At 52.0% G+C, this 23264-nt stretch overlaps 2 protein-coding genes across 3 annotated transcripts in view; one reads left to right on the forward strand and one right to left on the reverse strand.

Moving 5' to 3' along the window:
- Vgll4 (vestigial like family member 4) overlaps positions 1-7143 on the forward strand; it is a 70865-nt gene extending 63722 nt beyond the window's left edge. For both annotated transcript variants that reach the window (XM_032905889.1, XM_032905888.1), the window contains exons 3-5: positions 3674-3869; positions 4845-4968; positions 5287-7143. In XM_032905889.1, coding sequence (XP_032761780.1) covers positions 3674-3869; positions 4845-4968; positions 5287-5558 — 592 coding nt within the window. In that variant the 3' untranslated portion in view covers positions 5559-7143. The remainder of the gene's footprint in view (positions 1-3673; positions 3870-4844; positions 4969-5286) is intronic.
- A 1373-nt stretch (positions 7144-8516) lies between these two features.
- Atg7 (autophagy related 7) overlaps positions 8517-23264 on the reverse strand; it is a 177504-nt gene continuing 162756 nt past the window's right edge. The window contains exon 18 of the mRNA XM_032905890.1: positions 8517-8745. Coding sequence (XP_032761781.1) covers positions 8713-8745 — 33 coding nt within the window. The 3' untranslated portion in view covers positions 8517-8712. The remainder of the gene's footprint in view (positions 8746-23264) is intronic.

Raw genomic sequence — 23264 nt, forward strand, 5'->3', positions numbered from 1 at the left:
TCGAGTACCTATCTGAGTCTGTTTTGCAGCATATACATTGGCATGCTCCAGAATAGTCAAGAGTATGCGCAGATCATAAGCACAGGAGTGTTCCTGCTGTGACATCATGAAGGCCATTCAAGATGGGTTTTTTTTTTTTTTTTTTTTTTTGGTTCTTTTTTTTTTTTTGGAGCTGGGGACCGAACCCAGGGCCTTGCGCTTCCAAGCAAGCGCTCTACCACTGAGCTAAATCCCCAACCCCTCAAGATGGGTTTCTTCAGCTGCCTTTAATCCCAGCACTGGGAAGGCAGAGGCAGGCTCATCTCTCGAGGTCAAGGCTAGCCTGTCTCCAGAGAGTGACTTCTTCTGAAGGAGACTTTCTTAATTGATGCCTCCTGGTCTCAGTATCATCTTCCCTTTGAGTGCCTGCTATTTTATTCATCCTCCAGTGGCACTGACTTGTGGTTCATCTTATTAGCTCTGGTCACATATAACATCTATCAGTGGACCCCATTCAGTCTATGACAGAAATTAAAGGCAGTTCTTGAGAGAATCAAATGCTGAGAGATGCACAGACAGTTCTCTACCCCATCAGGAAAGGGGAAGGTTTTAGAGATAGCGAGCTGTGCACTAGTGAGCTTGACTAAGCCAGCTTGGTAACTTCAGATAGTGCCTGGGCCCCTCTGAGTCTCTTTCCCACTTTGGAGTCTGTCATAGTAAGGTCCGAGCACTCAACAAGGGATGAAAAGAGCTCTAGCATGAATGGGGGGCCATCCTCCACCAGTGCTCTGCTCCAGCTGGAGCTTTACCAGTCGGGACTTGGGCCTTCCTGTGGCAGAGAGAATGAGGCATGTGTTGGTTGTTTAGTGCCCTGGAGTTGAGTTTTAAGATTGTATTGAGCAGAAAATGCGACAGCACCTTTGTGGGCAGGGGACAGAAATGTCAGGCAACCTGGATGGTGCCAATGCTTTCTTGGCTTTGAGGTAGAGGTGGTGTAGTGATGTGGCCTTCTTCCTGGTTGTCAAGGGATGGGAAGCTAGGATTGGGGGCACAGAGGATATGGTCTGCACCATCATATCTCCACTGATGACACAATCCCTGATCAAAACAGGTGGCCTCTAGGTTGGTCGTGGCTTTGGGAGGGTCTAAAGGCTTAGCTTCTGTTCCCACAGCTATTAGTGCTAGACTCTGGGAAGGCTTGAGACTGTCATCCAGGTTCCCAGCGCAGTGACGACAGCACAGATAGCATCAGGAAGGCTCGCTCTGTCACCTCCAGGATATCCTGTGTGGGAAGCCTGAGGCTGGGTGGGTCCTTCCTTACTCTTCTACCCTGCCAATGTACCATGATTCCTGGAGCTGAGCAAGATGATGCATGAGGCTAGCCCTCCAGTCTGTACCTGGTGAAGGGCAGGACACTTGTTTTACCTCCATGTTTTCTTCAGAATTGTACTTCCTGGGATCTAGTCTGTTCTCTCCAAATTCTGTTGATATTTTGTCTTTGGAGCTCAGAGAGTGATTGGAAGCACATGGTGACCATCCCCAGCAGACTCTGGATTGGAGGAGTATGGTGGTCTCTCTTTGGCTACCCACCTTTTATTTCTCAGTAGAAATGCCCACCTATGGGCAAGGTTGCTTGTCCCAGGCAGTCCTGTGAGTCCTCTAGGCTCCAGCAGGGCCCATGTTGGTTTTCTGTCCACCAACTTGGTCTTTAAGGAGCTGCAGGATGTATGTGGTTTGGGTCAGCGTCCTGATGGCGCAGGACACTCTGGGCTGTGATTCACTCAAAGGGGGAGGGACATGGAAAACAATGTCTGTCTTTAGGCTCCAGGAACCAGGAAAATGAGCTGGAAACAAAGTGATGTGTAATTTTACTAAAATTAACCAGCGCATTCCCAGGCTTGCCCTGTGTTTCATGGTATTCTGTGTGATGTATGCTAGTACCAGTTGACTGATTTCCTAGGCATAGTCCTGGAAGCCCCTCTTGGTACTACCCAATTCTGTTCTCTCTATGCATCTCATCATTGAAGTTGGTGCTTGGCCATGTGAAAATGCTGTGGGGATCAAAGGTGGGAGGTGACAAAGACTGGTGGCCTTGTGGTCAAGGAGACAAGTGATGTTAGCCTGCCTGAGTCTTCTTGCCGTCTGTTGGCTGTCTTCCCCAGACCCTCAGCCCTCCTTCTGTTGGGTTCTTCTGTACCCATTGCCTGCCACAGGGTCTCCTGGGGATCATGGTCGTCCTTGGGATTTCCTGTCTGCGCTAGTGTCTGCTGCTTGAGCTCCTGTGAGTGAACCGTGTGAAGGATGCAGATGCAGCTCTGGTTCCCCATGAGTCTTCCCACCCCCAGTTCTGCACTCTGATGTCTTCTTTTCTCTGTGCAGATGGTCTGCAGCTCAGGGCAGGCAGATTTCCTCTCCCCAATGGTTTCAGTGCTAGTGTAGGACAGGCAGAGATGACCAACAGTGGTGTGGCTTCTGCCCTGAGGGTTGCACTAGAATTCAGGGCCACTACACATTCAAGGAAGCACAATATGGCTGTAGTCTCCCTGAGGATCAGCAGGTATGAATGGTTTGCAGCAAGAGCCAGCGGTGAGCATGGAAAGGCATCCAGAACAGCCGATGGAAGAGGTGTTGACTGCTGATATGTGTGTGGTGAGAGCTGTCTCTGTAAGGTCAGATTTGCGTAATAAGAAGATGGCTTTGAGATGACCGAAGGGAAGCCACGGAATAATGCCACTACAGAGTGGGCATGTCAGTAGTTTTATGGGGGACCACCAGAGGAAAAAGGAATACTAGGTACCCAGGATTTGCTGTGTCATTTCTTACAATGGAAAGTTAATTGGCCACTAATTAAAGGTATGGCTGTCACATTTGTGGTGTGTGTGTGTGACATTTGGTGGGGGGGCAGGCATGGCTGCTTTTTGCTCACAGCTAGAGTGCACATGACCTGCTTCCCTGGTGGCAGAGAACAAACGGGCCACGCAGGGGCTCAGAGAATAACCTGAAATTTCCAAAAGTCTTGGGACTCATCTCCCATTTTCCTTTCAGTTTTCAAGTTGAACAGGTTTGCTCTGAAGGTTGGTTAAAAAGGGACAGAGCCCCAGGGGCTCTAGAATCAGTGGGTGGAGGGAGGAACACCTTGTGTCAGCTGGGCCTTGTGGGTTCTCATGCCGTAGTTGTACTGATGCTCTCTCCAGGCCCGTGTAGAGGCAGCATTGAGCAGCTGGCCTGCAGTCCATGGGGCATCTCCCAAATGTGCAGGCACTCACAGCTCACGGGAGCTGCTGTCTCCTGCAGTGTCTGCTGCTCTGGTTTCTGGTACAAGTGCTGGCCACTGGGAGCAGACACCACTGTAGTCCCACTGCAGAACTGGCGTATAGGATTGCACCATTTCTTTGGGTCAGCAGCATTCCCGTCTTCCTCAGTGACCAACTGTGCCCAAACTGACCATGAAATAGATCTTGTATGTAGGCAGGCGACACTGCTAAGTAACATGTCTGCCAGCAGGAAACGAGGGAGGCCATGAAGTCAATTTCAGTCCAAAGGAGCCTCTCCTATACTCAAGGCCTGGTTCCACAACTCACCTGTTGGGCCTGCCCTTAGCATTAGCATAGGAATGTCATGGAGCCATCTGGGGGCTCCTCACCAGGGCCCCGTTTGCCAGTCATCCCACTCTGAGCATGGCCCTGTTTTGCAGGAATAAGACTGTCAACGGAGACTGCCGCAGAGATCCCCGGGAACGGAGCCGCAGTCCCATCGAACGGGCTGCAGCCCCCGCTGTAAGCTTGCATGGTGGCCACCTGTATGCATCCCTCCCCAGCCTCATGGAGCAGCCTCTTGCCCTGACTAAGAACAGCAGTGACACAGGAAGGTCAGCTGTGGAGCGGCAGCAGGTGTGTATGTCAGCTTGGCCAGTTCTCATCTGGAAGTGGCCACATCAGGCTGGAATGTTGGGGACCAAGAGCTCCATGGAGAACCCCCGAGCAGAAGTCCCAAAGTGAGGGGACCTTGGTAACCTCACTCCTTTGGCTTCGTCTCTGCACAGTGCAGGGTTGGTCCAGATGAGTGCCTGGCCCTGGCACTCTGTTCCTCAGGACTAGTGTAGCAATCCCCTTGAGAGGCCTGTCCTCACCCCGTAGGATTTCATAAGGCCTAAGTAAATGTCAGTGGATTGCTTGGGGCTCAGATCCTACAAAGTCAGTGGTCATAAACCTGGGATAAACACAGGCTATTATTATATTATCATTATCATTATTATTAATATTACTACTACTACTACTACTAAAGGAAAATAAAATTATTGCTATTTACAAAACAGGCCAGGCCTAATAGTATAGGCATATAATCTCAACTACTTGGAAGGCTGAGGCAGGAGGATTACAAGTTTGAGGCAACTTCAGAAGGCCTTGATTTACAAAGAGCAAGAGTGGTAGGGAGAGGTCATGGGCACTTGCCTAGTATGTACAAGGCTTTAGCCCCACACGGAAAGCCCCAGAGACAGCAAAAGGGCACAAAAACTGCAGTGAGAGACTTTAAAAGCAGAGGCAGCATGCGGGGTTAGGTCCGTGTGACCCTTGGTGGACTCTGAGCCTCTGGGCCTGTGATTCCTAGATTTCTGGTCAGTGTTTGTACACACAGGGCCTGGCCATTAGGAGATGCTATGTATGTGTCCAGGAGCTCATCTGCAGGGCACCCCAGTCTAGTCTCCCCATATTGTGTAACACAGTTGACCCCAGGAGCAGCTGAATGCAGGGAAGGCCCCTGTCAAGAGGAGCTGAGCTTGCTGGAGGCGCCCGCTTAGTAGAGGAGCTGACCTGCCTGTCCTCCCTCCTTCCCTCCCTCCCTCCCTCCCTCCCTCCCTCCCACAGAACCGGCCCTCCGTCATCACCTGTGCATCTGCCGGCGCCCGCAACTGCAACCTCTCTCACTGTCCCATCGCACACAGTGGCTGTTCTGCGCCTGGGTCTGCCAGCTACCGGAGACCACCCAGTGGTGAGTTTCCCACCATTAGCCTGTGGCATGTGGGAACCCTGGATTAAGCTACGGGCTGTAACCTCTCTTCCTAAAATTCACTTAGTATTGAGTTTAAAAACAGTGTTTTGGGGCACGTGTGCACCTTGAGTTGGCCACGGTTCTGGTGGGATGGAGGAAAGAACCTTCTGTCCCTGCCCCCTCTGGGCTCCAGGATCCACAGAAGACCGGAGCCATCATCATTGCTTAGTGCCACAAAACTGTCTGGCTTTACACTTTAACAGTGTGGTCAGCTATCACTGACTGGGGTGCTGTCTGTCCTCTGACCCTCCTTTGCAGCGACTGCCACCTGTGACCCTGTGGTGGAAGAGCACTTCCGTCGGAGCCTGGGCAAGAACTACAAGGAACCAGAGCCAGCACCTAACTCCGTGTCCATCACTGGCTCTGTGGACGACCACTTTGCCAAAGCACTAGGTGACACATGGCTTCAGATCAAAGCGGCCAAGGACAGCGCATCCAGCAGCCCGGAGTCAGCCTCACGCAGGGGCCAGCCAGCCAGCCCCACTGCCCACATGGTCAGCCACAGTCACTCTCCCTCTGTGGTCTCCTGAAGGGGGAGCCACCCTTCCACCACACAGGAATCTGCATGGTTTGCCTGAGCTTTGAACAGTCAGTGCTTAAAAAAAAAAAAAGCAAAAAAAAAAAAAAACAAAACAAAAAAAAAAAAAGAAAGAAAAAAATCCGGGGGGGGGCGGTGGGGGGTGGTTTATTCGCAAAACCATGTTGTCTGGACTTTTGTTCTGCTCTGTTTTATACTTGCTTGGTGTTCATACAAGGGGCCTCCATGTGGCAGCAGAACAACACGGAGCATTATGTCCAGCAGAGCATCCTTGCTTCCTGCCCTGGCTACCAAAGAAACTTCTGCAGGTCTGCCGCCTGGCAGCCGGGACCCTGCGGCCCTTTCTCAGTCACAAGCCATGATGACATGGGGATCCGGACGCTTTGTGCTCTTAGCTTTTGAGGCTGGGCCTGCACGGCTTGGCTTCCACCTGGGGGCTGGCTCCGTCTGCATTTGCATGTGTCTGCCTGAAGAGAACTGTCCTGATTTGCACTAGGGAGGGCAGGGCTGCCTGCTGGGCAGCTCATAGATGCCAGTACTGAGGGCAAACTGCTAGGGAACACTTCTGACCATGTGTGCTTGCATTTGTTGCTGAACTTGGAAGGTCTCTAGCAGGTTCTAGGTCTTTCTCTAGGCTTGAGGTGCTCACAGCTGGACTGCAGACTCCCCCGACCATGGGCATTTACCTTCTCTGAACACTGCAGTTTGAGGCTGGTGCCGAGGCTGGAGGACTCTGTAGTGCTTCTGACATGGTGCATGTCTCAAAGAAAAAAAAAATAGCTGGTTTCTATTGACTAAGCCCAGACTGTAGCACTGACTGGCTTCTTGTCGGCATTAGCCTGTTTCGTCAGTCTCAGCCCTGGATACATTCACTGCTGGCACAGCTGTGCTTCTGAGATGAGTCAACGCTCGCTCTGCTCCCAAGAGGAGCGCACAGCCAGTGGGTGTGGCAGGCTGGGGAAGCCCGTTGCTGCTCATTTTCTGCATCCTGGGCTGGGGACTTGGAGTTCATGTCTTTAGGCTCCTTGATACACAGACTGCTCCTTTCCAACTCCTAGCCAAACATCAGGTGCCTGACAGCCTGCAGCACGGGGCTGCGTGCTTGTCCTCCTATGCTGGGGCCAAGGCTGTACACATTCCTCTGACTATACAGTTATTCCTGCACCACTATTCCTGCACTATTAATAGCTACTAACTAGACATTAGAAGCCAGCAGGACAGACACGGCTGGGGATGCCTAACAGCTGCTGCTCCTCCCAGCCTTGAGCATTTCTGTCCCCTGGCCTGGCCCACCTAAGGGCGTCACTTGGCCAGGAGCTCCTCCCTCACAAGGCATTATGGACTCCTGCTTGTGGGAGCCCATGGAGCTGACTTTCAGTAGGAGGAAACAGGTTAGCTGTTGAACTTGGGAAATAGGCACAGGTGGAAAGGTGGGGACTGATTCCCGTAGTCGCAGGGTGGCTACTAGCCTTTACAAACATGGACAGCCCTCCTCCTGCCCCGCACAAGGTTCACTCCACTCTCCTGGGCTTCCAAGCTTGGCATTCAGGCCCTTATATTTTCTGTAGGAAAAAAAAGAATTGTTCAGAACACTTTTTTTATATAGGTAATTTTAAAGACCATCATTACGCTGTGCGTAAAGAATGTACAGAGAAATTTGTAGGTATTTTTTGAAGAACAATTAATTTGTTAATGATATGTAGCTATTTAATTTTCCCTTTCCCATCGTAATCATTCATTGTTGTTGTTGGGAAAAGTTGACCTTTTTTGTCGTGTGTGTCTGTAATCGTGCAGGTACACAGTTACTCCACGGCGACACTGCGTCCGCATTAACAGCCACTAGTTTGCTATTCTACAGGCCACTGAGGTTGTCACAGGAAAACAACCATGCCGCGGACTGGCTCTGTGGGCAACGGGCCTCAGATACCCGTCGGTGAGCGGGTCATCGCTGTTGGGGGAGGGGGGAGATGGCCGTGCGGGTTGCTGGGTCCCTGGTGCGCTGACCTATCTGGAATAGGTCGTGCCCTGGAGCGGGATACCGCACACGTCAGCTGAGGAGTGCGCCGTCCTGCCTGGGCAGGAGCTTGTGGCCTCCCCAGAACCAAGCCATCTATGTGCGTGCTGACCCCTCTCTGTGTTTGTAAATCTGTAAAATACCATTTTCTGTGGCCTGTTTTTTTTTTCCTGGAAGAAGAAAAGAAAAAGGTTTGGCAGGCCATCTTTTTTTTTTTTTTTTTTTTTTTTTGTACTTAAAAGTAGCCTTAAGAACAGTAATAAAGTGCTCTTAAACCAAGGCTGTGTGTGGCTCTTGAATTCTAGGGTGGCATGTGGGGTGTGGGGCCTTGTGCCAGGTAGGTCTGGCGAGTTGTGGGGGCCTTGTACAGATGGGTAGGGTCACTTCTAGCATCTTTGTTAGGCCAAGGTCCTCTGCACTCCCCCTTCCTGAGATCTGCTGAAGGCAGCCATGCATGGGCTTCTGTTCTGGACCTGAGACCTCAGGTGGGAGAGCACAGTGCCGGAGGGGAGCTGCTAGGAGCAGTGCATCTACTTAGGACCGGTGACCACAGCTGCCAAGGGCCTGCCAGGAGCGACCCAGTGAGGCACCTGACTATGGCCCAGCCGGACACACCCATCAAGCAGAGCTCTGCCCTGCCCTCCCAGCACAGGGCTGTGGCAGGAGCTTCTCCACCCCTGGAGCAGGGTGGCACCACAGCATGCCCACAGCTGGGGTGGGCAGCTTGGTGTGCCACTTGAACACTCGAGGCTACAAGCTCAGCACTCACTGCTCCCCAGGGCCCACAGCAGGAGCCTTCCCCGTGGGGCTCCTAGCACAGCCTTGTCTGATCTATGTTGGGTCAGAGACCATGATGAAAAGATCCTGGGGAGTCCTTTGGCACAGTGGGGTGTGGGGGGAGGTGGTCAATGCACATGGAAGGATCTGAGCCCCAGATCAGTGGCAATGCCGAAGTTATTATTGAGTTCAGAGCTGGTGAGATGACACAGGAAAGGGTGCAACTAGGCAGCAGAGGGCACACCCTAGTCCTCAGAGGTGTGGGGATCAGGACCAGGGACGTGGCAGGGCCCAGATCACCAGTCCTGGGGTTCAGTTCTGCGCTGAGGGCCAAGTACTCCTGAGCTGTGGTTGCTCAGACGGTCTCCTCGTCACTCATGTCCCAGATCTGTGTAGACAAAGGAAGATACTCAGCTGAGGGCTTCTGCTGCCCCACGATGCCCACATTTCCCAAGTACAGCTGCTATGACAACAGATATATACTCCCTACAGGCAAGTCGTAGGCTTCCCAACATGGGGGAGGGCTGATACCTGTTTCTTGTACAATGGGTTAAATCTCAAGTTTCTTCCTTCCACACGGGCAAACTCAAATGTGGGCAAACTGAATGTGAACGGGGAGCAACAGTCCTCTCTCCATCCTCTTCCACATCCTTGCTGTACCCAGCCACCCCCGACTTTTGCAGCGTGCACCACTGGCCCAGTCGACTTGTCTAGCTGTACCCTGTGCTTGAGAAGCTGATCTCGAGAGGGCAGAAGCTCTCAGGGACCTGGCAGGAGAACTCTTGTCATCCTGTATGCCCTACTGTCTACACTGAACCTTAGGCCAGGTGCCAACAACACTCTGGGGCAAGGGAGCTGGCTGTCACTTAGAACAGCCCTCCCGCAGCAACCCCTGGTCACCTAGGCAGGATACCAGACCAGAGACTACCAGATCCTCCTCAGTGTGTAAACTGAGGGAGCACAGTGCCGGAGGGAAGCTGCTAGGAGCAGTGCATCTACTTAGGACCGGTGACCACAGCTGCCAAGGGCCTGCCCAGGAGTGACCCAGTGAGGCACCTGACTATGGCCCAGCTGACACACCCATCAAGCAGAGCTCTGCCCTGTCCTCCCCTGGGAAGCCCAGGGGTGCAAACTGAAGAGGGAACCCACTCTAGCAATATCCTGAGAAGGAGATAGCCCCTTAGGCCAGTCCTCTGTCCCAGTAACTCCTGGCAAAAATCCTGCATCAAGGTGGCCTGAGGTCAATGCAGCAGGTCCCAAGACTCTGGTGCCCTAAGCAGCCTAGGGCCCCTAGAGAGCTATGCCTTCAGAGCCTTCCAAAATTCCTGGAATGGGTTGCACAAGGATACCTTAGCCCTTGCAGAGCTGAGAAAAGGAATAGCTTATTGGCAGGAGGCAGGAGGCCTGGCCAAGTTATGTTCATAGCAGGGCTGGCTGTCAAGGATGTGGCGAGCAACACAGAAAATGACTTCTCTCCTGCAAGGGTGGCAGGGCCCCTCATACTGTCCCTCCGTTTCTACATAGGCTCTTGCCTCAGAGATAAAGAATTTGCCACTGTCCTGTAGGGCACTGTCCCTCTGGTCCCAGATCCCCACCAGACTAGTACCTGTGCCCATGGGTGAGGTGGCTTTCCTGCCCATATTCAAGAGCCCCTTGACCTTGTCTTTTGGGTCTGAAGTCTGAGTCGGGGAGACACAGAGCCATCTAAGTTGCCGCATGATTCAGCTACATTCAGCGGTACATTTGCACAGCCACCTGTGACGCAGGCTGTGTGCAGACCTGGGGCAATACTCCCATTCTGTCTCACTCCTGCCAGAGAGGTAAGAGGGAAAGTGAGAAGTAAAAGTTTGCCTGAGATCACACAGCCAAGCTGGAGAGACTTATATAGGAAAGGCTGGCAGCTAGTGTGGAAGGGGACGCTGAGGAGGGGGCTGTGGGAGGAGGTATCAGAACAAAAGGAAGGAAGGTGAGTTCTAGAATCTTCTGCCCTGCTTTCCTGGGCAGTGGCATTCCCTGGATGGCTAGGTAGAGTTTGTCATGTTAAGACTACTTGTTCCTGAACCAGGTGCTTAGCTCAAAGGCTGACCAAGTGGGACTGTGCTGCTGGCACTGCCTGGGCCACCCAGAGAGCTTACTGTGAAGCCACTGGGATTTTCCAGACCCAACTTTGAGGGCCACTACAGGGCTTCTCCACTAGTGCAGCCTGGCCATGCTCACTGTGGGGCTCACATGGTGTGGTACCTGGGCCTGAGCAGGCTCCAGCCATCTTCCGCATGAATGAAGACTAACTATGGTGACTTGGCAGAAGTTTGATCAAATGTTAATGTGTGGTGCTGGCATAGGACAGTTAACAAGTTTCACTCAATAGCCCAGATTAGCCTCGAACTCATAGCAATCCTCCTGCTTCAGCCTCCCAAATGCTGGAGTTATAATTATAATCCACTATGCCAAGCTTCCATGTTTTCTAAAGCTTTTAAAATGTCTACGCTGCTTAGTTGTTTGTTGTCCTGACATGAGTTAGACCGATTTGGGAAGAAGAAACCTCAATTGAAAAAAAGCCCCTCCATTCAGAGGCAAGCCTCGGGGAGCATTTTTTGGATTAATGATTACTGTGGGAGGGCCCAGCCCACTGTGGACAGTACAGCCACGGGTACAAAGCTGGCTAAAGGGCTCTGAGTCTTCAGTAGGCCCTTCTTGCAGCCAGAGAAGGCAAAGGTCTCTTCAGACACACAAAAAGAAAGAAAAATTGGACAGACACTTCACATTGGACAGCCGTTGGTTTTCAGGGACATGCCAACCAAAACACAAGAGGACAGAGATGATGGTTTAATGGATTAAAAAAAAAAATCACTTGCCATGCAAGCATAGATACCCAAGTTCAAGTCCCTAAAAGCCATGTTGAGCTGGGCATGCTGGCATGTGTGTGACCCCAGAGCTCCTACAGAGAGACGGGAGGCAGAGACCAACTTCTCCAGGAGCTCTGGGCCTGCTAGCCTGCGGCAGAGTGTCCAACATCAGAACTTCCCACAAGTGAGGTGGAAGGCGAGGACCAACATGCCTTATCTCCTTCATATGTACATGGGTGTGCATGCACATGCACATGCACGTGCACACACATACACACACACACATCATATGCATATATTTAGTTAGGGTTTCTGTTGCTGAGATAAACACCATGTCTAAAAGCAGCTTGGAGAGGAAAGAATGTATTTCACTTACACATCACAGTCTCCCTGAAGGAGGCCAGGGCACGGATCACAGCTCTGCGAGGAAGACAGCAGGCCATGCCTCAACTCTGAGATGAGAGAAGGGCCCTTCTAACCAGACCTTATGGGAGGTGCCAGAGGAAGTCTGCCTGTGGTGCGCACCATGAGCGGAGGGGCCTCTTCATACCCAGTCACAACCCGGGAATGACACAATTATATTTTGGGCTATGTTAAAAGTGTTCATTTGCTAATATAAACATCTGAAGCCACACTGCAGCTGTGAAAGCTGGGGCTGCCATTCCTCATGCCTTAATATAAAGACCTCTGTGAGCCTCTGCACAGCCCACTCCACACCTCCTACGTCTCTCCTCTGGGAGGGACAGGACAGGAGCCGAGATGCACTGTGCTGGGACTGGGTAAGGACCCCCTGAGCCTCCTCCACAGACTCCCCAGGAGGAATCAGAACCCCTGAGAGAGGTCGAAAGGCCTGCCATACTCCCTTCTGAGGGATGTGCCACCATCCCTCACAGACCCTTCCCGAGGCAACTAGGTTTGGGGGTGGGGCTATAGTGGTAACACTTAAGACCCGGAAGGGCTTCCTCGGATAAAAGACCTGAGGGAAGCGTGAGGGCCAGAAGTGGACGAGGCTTATGAGGCGATGAGGCTGATGCATGTGGACTGGTGTACAGTCCATAACATTCTAGGCTGACAGGCAGGCAGGAAGCAAGGTACTGGAGGGGGAAGGGGTAGAGGGTGTAAGCAGAGAGGACAGTGGAGGTCACAGCCTGGGAAAGGTGGGAGCTGAGGGCAGGACTGGCTGTGGGTGCTGTGCAGGCACCTGGTGCCCATCGGAGAAGCAGGCAAGGGATTGTGCTGCTAGGTCTCCATGACGCCTCTGGGACAGTCTTACAGTGGTGTGGGGCAGACACAGGCCTGCTTGTCCTACCAGGGCAGGAGATTGGCAAGGCTTCCCATGTGGTGGGGTCAGTGAGGAGGAAAGGGAGCTCCTGCAACTACTCACCAGTGACGTGTCAGTTCTAACTGGGGGTTGCTATGGCGCTGGGGACCGGGCCATCAGATCACAGACCCTCTGGTAGCCTTTCCTTGTCTTCTAAAACCCAGGCCACACACCCTGCAGTTTCTTTCCTGGTGGCTTCTTTCCTACCCCGTTTGGCTCTGAGCAAGCCTAGCCCTACCCCCTTGCAACTGCACCGTAAGGTTACAGCCCATGCTCCTTGGCAGGTAGACCACGGCATATGGAATCACACGGTATGCAGCTTCCCTCGTCCCTCGGAAGCCTTTAAGCATCGGAAAACCCCCTTAGTTCTTTTGGCTTCCAAGCACAAACTGAAGGACCAGTCTCCTCTCCCTTCAGGACTTGTCAGCTCACCTGGCTTTTGAAGGGAGGTGTTCTTCCTCCCTACCTCTCGAATCCCCCTCATGCCATCCCTGGTATGTTCTGCGCAACGCCCCTGCCCCCCACCCCCAACCTACTTCTAGGGTGAATTACCCTCACGGTGTAAATAAAGTTGTAGATAAAGTTGGCTCTGAGAGGAACCTTATGTAGCTCCTATCAAGTTTTATGTCAACGACACAAGCTAGGGTGGTCTTAAAGGAAGGAACCTCAATTAAGAAAATGACTCCGTAAGATCAGGCTGCAGGCAATCCTGTAAGAGCATGTCCTTAGTAAGAAATTGATGTGGAAAGGCCCAGCCCATTGTGGGTGGTGCCTTTCCTGAGGAGATAGTCCTAGGCTCTATAAGAAAGCAGGCTAAGCAAGTCATGGAAAGCAAGTCAGTAAGCAGCACCCTTCCATGGCCTCTACATCAGCTCCTGCCTCCAGGTTCCTGCCTTATTTGAGTTCCTGTCCTGGCTTCCTTCAATGTGGAAATGTGAGGCAAATAAATGCTTTCCTACCCAACTTGCTTTTGGGTCATGGTGTTTCATCACAGCAGTAGAAACCCTAGGAGAGCTCCTCCTGGAACTTTCCGCTTGGACCTGTTTTCTGTTGTTGTTATTCTTGTTGTAATAGACATGTGGAGGAGGTGGAGAAGCAAAGGGAGGTGACAGCTCCCCACACCTAGAGACCTACCCACCTTCTAGCACATTCTCTGTGGCATGGAGGTCAAATGTCCTCTGAGGAAGGGACATTGTCCCATGAAAGCCAGGGTGAGGTACATGGAAAAGAGGTAAGGCGGGTCCCACAAGCCTGGACTGGAGCCTTTGCCTCCCACAACAGGGAGAGCCAGAGCCTGCACCCCTGGCACAGGGAGGGCACAAGGCTTGTTTGCAGGCAGGATTTAAGGAATATGTCTACAAATGAATTAGAGGAGAAAATCAACCCTAAGCCTGTTACCAAGCAAGGAGATAAAGCCAAGAAGTGAGAACAAGATTCCTAATGTCGGGACCCCAGGTGTGAGTCATTCTTCTTTGCTCAGTGCTCTCAGACCAAAGGCACAATGGCAGCGTGTGTGTGTGTGTGTGTGTGTGTGTGTGTGTGTGCGTGCATGCATGTGTGTACCTGTGTGTGCACACGAGTGTGTGCGCGCTCACTCATGTAGGGGGTTGCTCTGGGAACTGGGTTAGGGGCCTTGTCTGAAGGAAGGATTCACACATCTAACTGCTTTCTTCCATGTCCCAGGAACTGATGAGCAAAAATTCTCAGGGAAGTTTCAAGACAGGAGATCCTTGAACAACAGACCCAGCCCACTCCTGCTGCTTCATTTTAGTTTGGAAGATAGGCCTCCTCTAGGGGCAGATGTCTTTAGTCCCCTCCCCTGGCGTGTCAGTGAAGGGGCTCTGGAGAGTGTCACCTCAAATGGGAGTGGCTGAGGTAGGAGATACCTGACAAGATGGGAGCAAACCACCTGCAGGCTTTGCCTTCTCTGACCTTCACTGACCTTCACTGACCTTCAAAAGGGACAGCCTAAGCACGGCCCACTAAGTGCTTCAGCCCCTCTGTGGATTGAAGGGGAGGTGGGATGGTGGGGAGACGGACAGGGGAGGCTGGGCTTGTTTGCACTCTCCTGAGCTTCAAAACACATTTTTTAAATTAGGTGGTAAGAATACAGGGTAATTTTTGTGGCACCAACACACTTTCTTTCAAGCTATGATTTATATGTTTGGCCCACATCTTAAATGCACTGGTGATTGAGATAAATGGCCGTGCTGGAGGCTGCAAAGTGGTTTCCATTATGCAGCTCTGATTTTGGGTTCCTTAGAAAACCTTAAAGGGGCAGGCGCATTCACGGCCTGTGCTCTACCTCACAGGGCTTTTAGGGTCACCATTGGAGAGGGAAGGAGAGGGGAGGAAGGCAGGATACCTCGGAGCTCTTAGAGTGTGCACAGGTTTCCCGGCAGCTCGCTTTAACACTTTATGTAGAGTAACAAAGGGGACCTTCAGGATAAGGGACCCATCCAGAGGGAAGTCTTGTGCTAACAGGTTTGTATCCTCTGTCAGAGTCCTGAGGGCTCTGCCTCTTGGGCTGACCATCGCCACCCAGGCACAGTACAAACACTGGTCTCCTAACCCTCTCTAAAGCTATGGCAAGTGCATCCAGGTAAGCACAGAAACCCAGAGGGGTGTAGTCTGCTGGGCCCAGCCCTGAACTCCTCCTGAGAAACTAGGACAAGGCCGGGAGACAAGGGGCAGCTAACCTTCATCAAGGGTGCCACAGGATTCAACAGGGCAAACAGCTTTCAACAGAGAGTGCCAGAGGACAAGATGTGGCAGAGAAAGCAGCTGCCACACACTGCACACCACACATCAGAGCAGGGCTGGAGAGATGGCTCAGAGGTTAAGAGCACCGACTGCATCCAGACAAGCCCTAGTCAGGTGAAGGCCACCCACAGCAAACAGCGAGTCAGCACCCGCATGCGCTAAGGACACGGCATTGGCTGTTTTAAGTCTGAGGCTTTTCTTAGTGTGCTTTCTGTTGCTGTAACCAAAGTTCCCAAGATGAGTCATTTATAAAGAAGAGAGGTTTCTTTAGCCCCTAGGTTTGGAAGCTGGGCAGTCAGAGCAGTGAGGCAGTCACAGGGCTTCAGAGCATGTGGAGGCAGAACAAGGGCTTAAGAAGCTACTCAGGCTGCAGTGGGAGCATCTGAACTGAAAACAAGTCTCACGACCTGGGAAAACAATAGCTGTTGCTAGCATTGCTGCTTCCTGTGAGCTCTGGGAGTGCAAGGTGAGTAGCCTCACACAGCAGCTCTAAGGCTCCGGCCCTACACCAGCAGGGTGGTCCTGGCTGCCCCAGGCTAGCTCAGAGCGGCTGGGTCCATGCTTGCGGATACTGAGGCCAACGGGCCAGCTGTCTGAGGATGTACCCTATCCGAGGATGACCACAGGGGTGCTCACTCTGAAAGCAGCCGGCAAAGACCTCCCTGAACACAAACATCCTCCACCAGGTGTGCATCAAACTCTGCCCTCCGCTTGGGAAATGGAAAGCTTTGATTTCTTCCTCTCTATCTGGTCAAAGAGCCTGGGAGGGAGTAGACCTCTCCCAGCTCCCGACTCCCTCCCAGGACAACAAAGCAGACAACACAGCTGCCAGGCCTGGCTCTGAAGACTCGAGTTCCTGGTTGCCCTGCCTCACACTCCCTGATCCTGGACTGGCAGGGGCTGCAGAGACTTGGGCCCATGGGATGCTGCGCTCAGCTGCAGTCCTGGGAGACGGTGGGCTTTGTCCAACTTGCTCTAAGGGGCTATCTGTAACCCCTGGACCTTGACTCTCTGCCGTCCTGCTCCTCTGGCTTCAGGAGTCAAAGCTGAGCTGCACACTTGTGGCCACTTAGAGCCCATAGGCATCCAGTCCCTGTGGAGGAGGAGCCTTAGACTGCGTTAGATGCCTGAGGACCTATAGTGGGCACAGGGACTCCCACATGCAATCGTCCTTTCCCTGCTGGGGAAGAATAGAAGACGCTTTGGTTGTGAGTGTGTGTGTGTGTGTGTGTGTGTGTGTGTGTGTGTGTGTGTTAGGGTGGGGTAGGGTGTGTCTTTAATCATTAGAGTAAGAAGTGAGTCTAGTAGGATCCCCAGGACTAGAAGGTTCTTGGGAAGCCATTAATGAGAAAATCTCTCTCTCTCTCTCTCTCTCTCTCTCTCTCTCTCTCTCTCTCTCTCTCTCTCCTCTCCCTCCCCTTCCTCTCCTTCTCCTTCTCCTTCTCCCTGTTTCTCATTAAAGCCATAGCTTAAGGGCAACGCTGTTTTGAGGGAATGAGTGTATCTGTTTGTATCTGGCCTTCTGATGTCCCTGCCCAAACAGGGACATGTCAGAGCGGGTACCCATGGCCAGCCGATGGTGCTGGACACAGTAGGGCCTATTGTAAAGAGTGGGGTCCTCAGGGAAGCTTTGCTTCCCCACTGGCTCCTGCCTAAGAAGTGCAGACAGGAGTTGCTATACCACAGTCACACCCCCATGTCTGACGGTACGCTACTTGGAGACCTGTTTGGTCCCCATTCTTGCTTTGTGAGTGCATTTCCACCTGCTTCGGGGTGAGGAACTCAGGAGACTGAGGCGAAGATGTTGGGCTCAATCTTTCCCTTGAGAAGTCTTCAATCCAACCAGGGAATCACTCGGATGAGCCCAGCAGGGGTCTTTACATGGGTGCAGGGAGAAGCCTGAGCTAGAGGGAGCAGAAGGCTGAGTGCCCCGGGAAGGTTCTTAGGGGATGGGCTGGCCTAGGTCATGGAGGATGGAAAGTTCCAGCAGAAATGTCTACATGTTCTCCATGGATGTCCCCTAAGCAGGACATCCAAGAAATCTGACCTTTCATGAAGGCTTCCTGGAGGAGGGGGTCTACAAGGAGACAGAAGCACCAGGGAGCTGAAGGCTGGCGAGGAAGACTGCTGCAGGAGGAGCCAGCAAAGCAGCTTGTGCATGGGTGTCTGGGCTGAGTCGAGAGAGGAGCAGAACTGATCTCCTAGGCACCGAGACTTTGAAGGCCCAAATAAGAAGACTTCGACTATGGCCAGAAGGCCACCAGGCCTCAGGAGATGGCAGTTTCCCACATATGCTCTAGGACAGCAGATTTTGAGAGATAGAAGACAGTGGACAGGGCCACTCAGAGTGCTGGGTCATGCTCTGCTAACATGGAGTATGTGGTGTCCCTTCAGTAGAGCAAATAGGAAGCCACTGTGTGTGGTCCCTGCCCAGTGGCACATACCCGCCCAGCATCAAGGATGGCTATTCAGAAGGGCTGACGTTGTCCAAGCTCTTGTGGTTTGGGGGTGCTGTCTTTACACCATGGCACACAGGGCCTGTGGTGAGTAGCAGATGCAAGGACAGACAGACACACAGCTATAGCTCCAAGGGCAACAGTGTTCTGAGGTAACTTGGGGGTGTCTTTCTTTACCTTGGCTTCTTAGGCCCAGGCCTAAATATAGAGATGTCTCAGGACAGGCATCCATGGCTGTCAAGCCTCACACTGCCCAGCTGACAGTGGTGGGACACGGGGCTAACTCATGGCTTTCACCAGAGCTGTTTCACTCATAGATCTTGATCTATTTCAGACCGGTGCATCCTTGGCAGCAGGTGCCAAGGCCAAGACCTGGACCAAGAGGCACGACCATGCCAGCTGGCTTAGCGGTTTCTCCTTGAGACACAAGGGTGCCCAGGTGCTGCTGGGCAGTACTTTTCCAGCCACGTGGGCTTGTTCAGGCTGGGCGTCCTCTGAGGTGCAGTGTCTCCCTGGTACACGAGGCCGGCCAGGTTCTGCTGGGCAGTACTTTTCCAGCCTCTAGGTTCGTGGATCCCAACTTGCCCTTCATGGCGGCTCATTCCCAGTGGTGGGAAGCACGCCCCGAGCAGAGTTCCAAGATTTGAAACTGGCTATAACATGAAAGCTTTTCTGTTTTGAAGAGCGAAAATGAAAGGGCAGTTGTTTCCCCTAATAAACACTCTTCTAACCCATTTACAAACAAACCAGCTTTCTGCTTCTAGTTTCTTTCCTGTTCCTCTTTTTCTTAGTTAATTTGATAAGCAACAGGCGCCAAGCTGCGGCGACGCTCTGGTTATGGAACTAAGAAAGAAAAACTGTGGCTTTGAGAAATGGCCTGTGTGTGGAACCCGCTCCACTGTCCTCTCCCATCCCCCCACCTTCCTAGACAACGCACTTAAGCTTAATGACTGCCTTGCCTGCTTCAGAACAGAGACTGCAGGGGGGTCCAGAGGTGGCTTAGCAGTTGAACTGCATTCTGCTCTTCCACAGAACCCACATTTCGTTCCCAGAGCCATGTCAGGCGGCTCCCAGCTCCTGTAACCTGTGACTCCAGGGGATCTTATCTGGTGCCTCTAGTCCCTGTGGTCACCTGCACACGTGTGCAAAGCCCAAACATACATGTAACTAAAAAAAATCTTCAAGAAAAGAAAATAGAGATTCTGCTTTCATAAGTTTACAGAACAGAGGCTTTTGCCCTGAGAACAGAATAAAACAGCAGCACAGCATCCAGTTCCAACGAGAGGGACGGGAGAGCAAGCTCCTGGATGAGCCACTGATCAAACCCCGCTGGAAACTCACTCCCCTCTCTCTAAGCCGTGACAAGCTGGACTGGAAAACATGCCACAGTGAAGGGGGTTTCTGCACAGCCCCCCGAGACTGCTTCTCTTGTTTTCGTTGGCTCAGGGTATACATGAAAACAAGGGGTGAACTGTTCTGACACCCCAAATAGCTCCCACCCACACCAGCCTTCTGGCCCTGGAGCAGCTTGCCGAGCAAAGCCAGGGTGAAGGTGCTCCCCACATCTGCTCTCTGTCGTGGGCCTTGCCTCCAATCCTCCCCTCACACTGGGGACTCTCCTCTTCCCCGCTGTCTGAAACCTGTGATGTTAGCATGTAACACTCAGAATAGAATAGGTTGGGTCACCACAAACCCTGGTGTTGGGGTATGGCACAAAGATGACTGACGGCCTCTGGTCCAACCCCATGCACACACAGTCAAAACTCCACCTGGTGTCCTTAGCCATTGGCTGCTATGCCTCCTGTTGCACCTCTGGCCCCCTCCGCCCCATCTGTCTACTTTGCCCTCCTCTCTTTGGGCCCCAGTGCACACTGGTCCTCTCTGTGCAGGGGACATATCTGGCTCCTTCTCTAGTTCAGAGTCTGCATGACACTTAGCAATGACATACCCTCTGTGATTGTCAGTGGCACAGAAGTGCACACACACCGTGCTGAGGAAGTGGGTGAAGGAAGCACTCTCAGCACACACCCCACCAAGCCTTCTTCCCATCCATTTAAGCTGCGAGCACACACTGGGTCCTCAGCAGCTTGGCATCCTAGCGCAGTGAGGGGCTGGCTGGTATAAATGCAACGCCGTAGCTCTGGGTTAAACTGGGCACATTCTCAGGGGTGATTCTCAGGAAGGTTCCTTAAAGTGAGACCAACGTAGTGTGGAAAACAGTGCTGGAGCTCTCTGTGGACATCAGTTGCTGCGACTTTCATGCTATGTTGTTAGGACAGACATTAGTAAACAAGGATACCCAGCTCACGGACCATGTGGCTGGCTGTGCTTTGACCTTGCAGCGAGTCCCTTCACTCAGGTTGGTAATGAATAGACACACAGGAGGAAGGGGGCTTGTGTTAGGGAGGCTTCATCAAACTGGGGTGAAGAGCTAGGCCATCCTAGGGCATTCATCAAAAGGCTCCACGGTCAGACAGGCATGAAGGAACAGATTGGCCTCACCGGTTCCAGGGTGCTCTACTCTTAGCCTAGTGGACAGGATGTCTCCCGTGACCACACCCCTTACACCCTTTTACTCTGGAACCTGGCCTGGACTGAGTACTCTGCGTCTAATCCAGCTTCTATCTCCCAGAGCAACAGACCTGGGGCAGGACAATCAGGCTGCGGTCTCAGCTCACTCTGTACCCATGAGCTGAGGCCTAGGTAGCTGGAGGGCTCAGCTGAGGTCTTGCAGTGCCCAGCTATTCACAGGTCTGGGGGACACACTTACCGAGACTAGGCACTGCTTTCTGGTTTGTTTTTTTTGTTTGTTTGTTTGTTTTTGTTTTGTTTTTGTTTTTTTCCAATGCCGGGGATAAACCTTGGGCCTGTCTGCTAGAGAGAGGGTTCTCCCATGAGCCACACCCCACTCTATCATGTCACTGGTCATTCCCACCCACCCCCAAGACAAGATTTCTCTGTGTAGCCCTGGCTGTCCTGGAACTCACTCTGTGGACCAGGCTGGTCTCCAACTCAGAGCTCCATCTACCTCTGCCTCCTGAGTGCTGGGATGAAAGGTGTGCACCGCTGGTCACTTTAAGGAATAAATAATTCTGGTGAAGGGGCAATGAGATGTTCAGAGGTGGGGACCCATTTTAGCATATGGTACTGTGGGTGCAAGTTAGAAGGATTTAGCCATTTTCTTGCATGTCTTTGTTCTGCTAATGCAGACCACTCCTAGCCCATTAAGTACTGAGCTTTCTCAGAAGCCCCAGGAAAGGGATTTGGGGACAGCTCTAGCATAGAAGTATCTCAGGGTTCTTAGGGCTCCCTCATGTGAAGGCCACACTTCCTGGAATTTCCCAAAGGCAGTAGCACAACCCCCCACCCCACCCCCACCCCCAGCAGCAGGACAACAGACACATGCAGCTCAGCTGGGGCTCTCGTGGCCAGGAACAGACGAGAGAGTGCAGCTGCCTGCAGGGCCTTGCTCCTGCTGCCTCTGACAAATGCACTGATTGTTCAAAGCAGACAGTTTGTGTAGTCATGTCTGCTGAGGTGGGAAGGGCATTATAACACATCTGTGCCCATTCCTTCTGCCCTGTCGCCCAGGTTTCCACCAGCCAGAGGCCTGTGCACAGAGACCCAAGGTATAGGGCACACCTGTCCCGGGGTACACACTCTCTGAGCACCTGTCTGGACCACACAGGGACAGGGTAGGAAGGCAAGAGACCAATGGGGAAGGCAGTTAGATATGGATGGTTGAGCAGGTAGCTAATGGTTGCAGATCAATCTCTGCCTCCCTGGTGTACGAACTTTGGTCCTTACCTCTTCTGCTCTGTCCCCTCAGTCACCAAAATAATATGTGTGACCTGTGCCATTCATCATTTAAGGTCCCAGGCAAGAAAGAAAACAAAGGCAGTGGAGTCTAGGAGCCAGATGGTAGTGGGGGAGACCCCGCCCAGCTTTATGCAGATGAGAGTGGAGACAGACCCCGCCCAGTTTCATGCAGACGATAGAGGGGACAGACCCCTCCCAGTTGGCAGCAACCAGGTCACATTCCCGTGAGATTTGGGGACTCTCCCTTGCCTACACCTGACTATCTGGCCAGTAAGGATGGCAGGATATGTTTTATGTCTGTAATTCCTGGTTGATCGAGGTGGGAAACGATTCTGTCTTCTGGAAGCACAGACCTCCGGCTGGGTGCTGGCTCCGTGGCAGAGCCCTTGTCTGGCATGTGAGTGGCCCAGGGCTGAACACACTGTTTGCTGCTCTCTGTGCACTGGGCAGAAGGGCAGTGTTTAGATGCTTCCCTTTGCTGCTGTCCCTAAATTTAATTGCACTGACTTGCTTTTTCCTAATCAATGGCTTTAATTACTTTTAATGATCAAAGAGTATTTATTTGTTTGCTTTTTTTTTGTCTTAGATGTTGGGTATTGAGCCCAGGACCTTGTGGTTGCCAGACAAGGGCTCTACTATGGTGCTGAATACCCAGCCTAAATATACAGCTTAAATCCACCCCCTGCACCCCCGCCCCTCATAGGGTTTCTAGGTGTAGCCCTGGTTGTCCTAAAACTCACTCTGTAGATCAGGCTGGCCTGGAACTCAGAGATCTATTTGCCTCTGCCTCCCAAGTGCTGGGATTAAAGGTGTGTACCACTAATGCCACCACTGCCCAGCTCTGAATTCTTAAGCAAAAGGGAAACAGTGCTCACCTAGGTGGGCTTCTGAGGTACAACAGAATGTAATGTCAAGTGTTGAGCTCCTACTCCCCTCTACCCCCTTTTTACTAGGTGTGTTCTCATCCTCTACATCCGAGAGCTCACACTATCATCCGATTGATCGATCACATAGTTTCTTGCTCATTGCTATACCTCTGATACAGCTCTTCTCTTGGCTAAACTAGCCCCCAGGCCACTTCTGCATTCTGTGCATGGGAAGCTCCCCATACCTCTCTTCCCCATGGGCAGGCTGACTGGATGCAGAGTAGAGAACTCAATATTTTATGTATAAATTCTCTTCTGTGGGGCCCTTGAATTGTGTCTTATTCTTTTGTTGAGGGAGACAGTCTGACTGTAGCCCTGGCATTCACTATGTAGACCACTATGGCTTAGAACTTACAGAGATCCACCTGCCTTTGTGCTTCTTGAATGTTAGGATTAAAGTCCTGTGCCACTATGCCTGGCCTTGCGGTTTAATTCTTTTAGATGCATTTTAACTTTTTTGCTCTGTTGATAAAACATATTCAGGTCTTGTATATGCATTGTGACTTTTTTGCTGTACTGTTTAGCATATGCAAGACCCAGATATACTAAGCAAGAATTCTACCACTGAGCTGTGCATCTAACCCTTGTAAACAAACTTCCTCAGCTCAGCAAACCTCCAACAGACACCCCACTTAATGGTAAACTCTCAGCTCAGTCAGGACAAAGCAAGGAATCTACTGTGGTTGATCGGTATCAATCAGACAATGAAATAAGACAAGAAAACAAGCTGCAGTCCGTCCAGTGGGTAAGAACACTGACTGCTCTCCTAGAGGACC

The sequence above is a fragment of the Rattus rattus genome, chromosome 6 (genome assembly GCF_011064425.1).
Source record: "Rattus rattus isolate New Zealand chromosome 6, Rrattus_CSIRO_v1, whole genome shotgun sequence".
Taxonomy (NCBI): domain Eukaryota; kingdom Metazoa; phylum Chordata; class Mammalia; order Rodentia; family Muridae; genus Rattus; species Rattus rattus.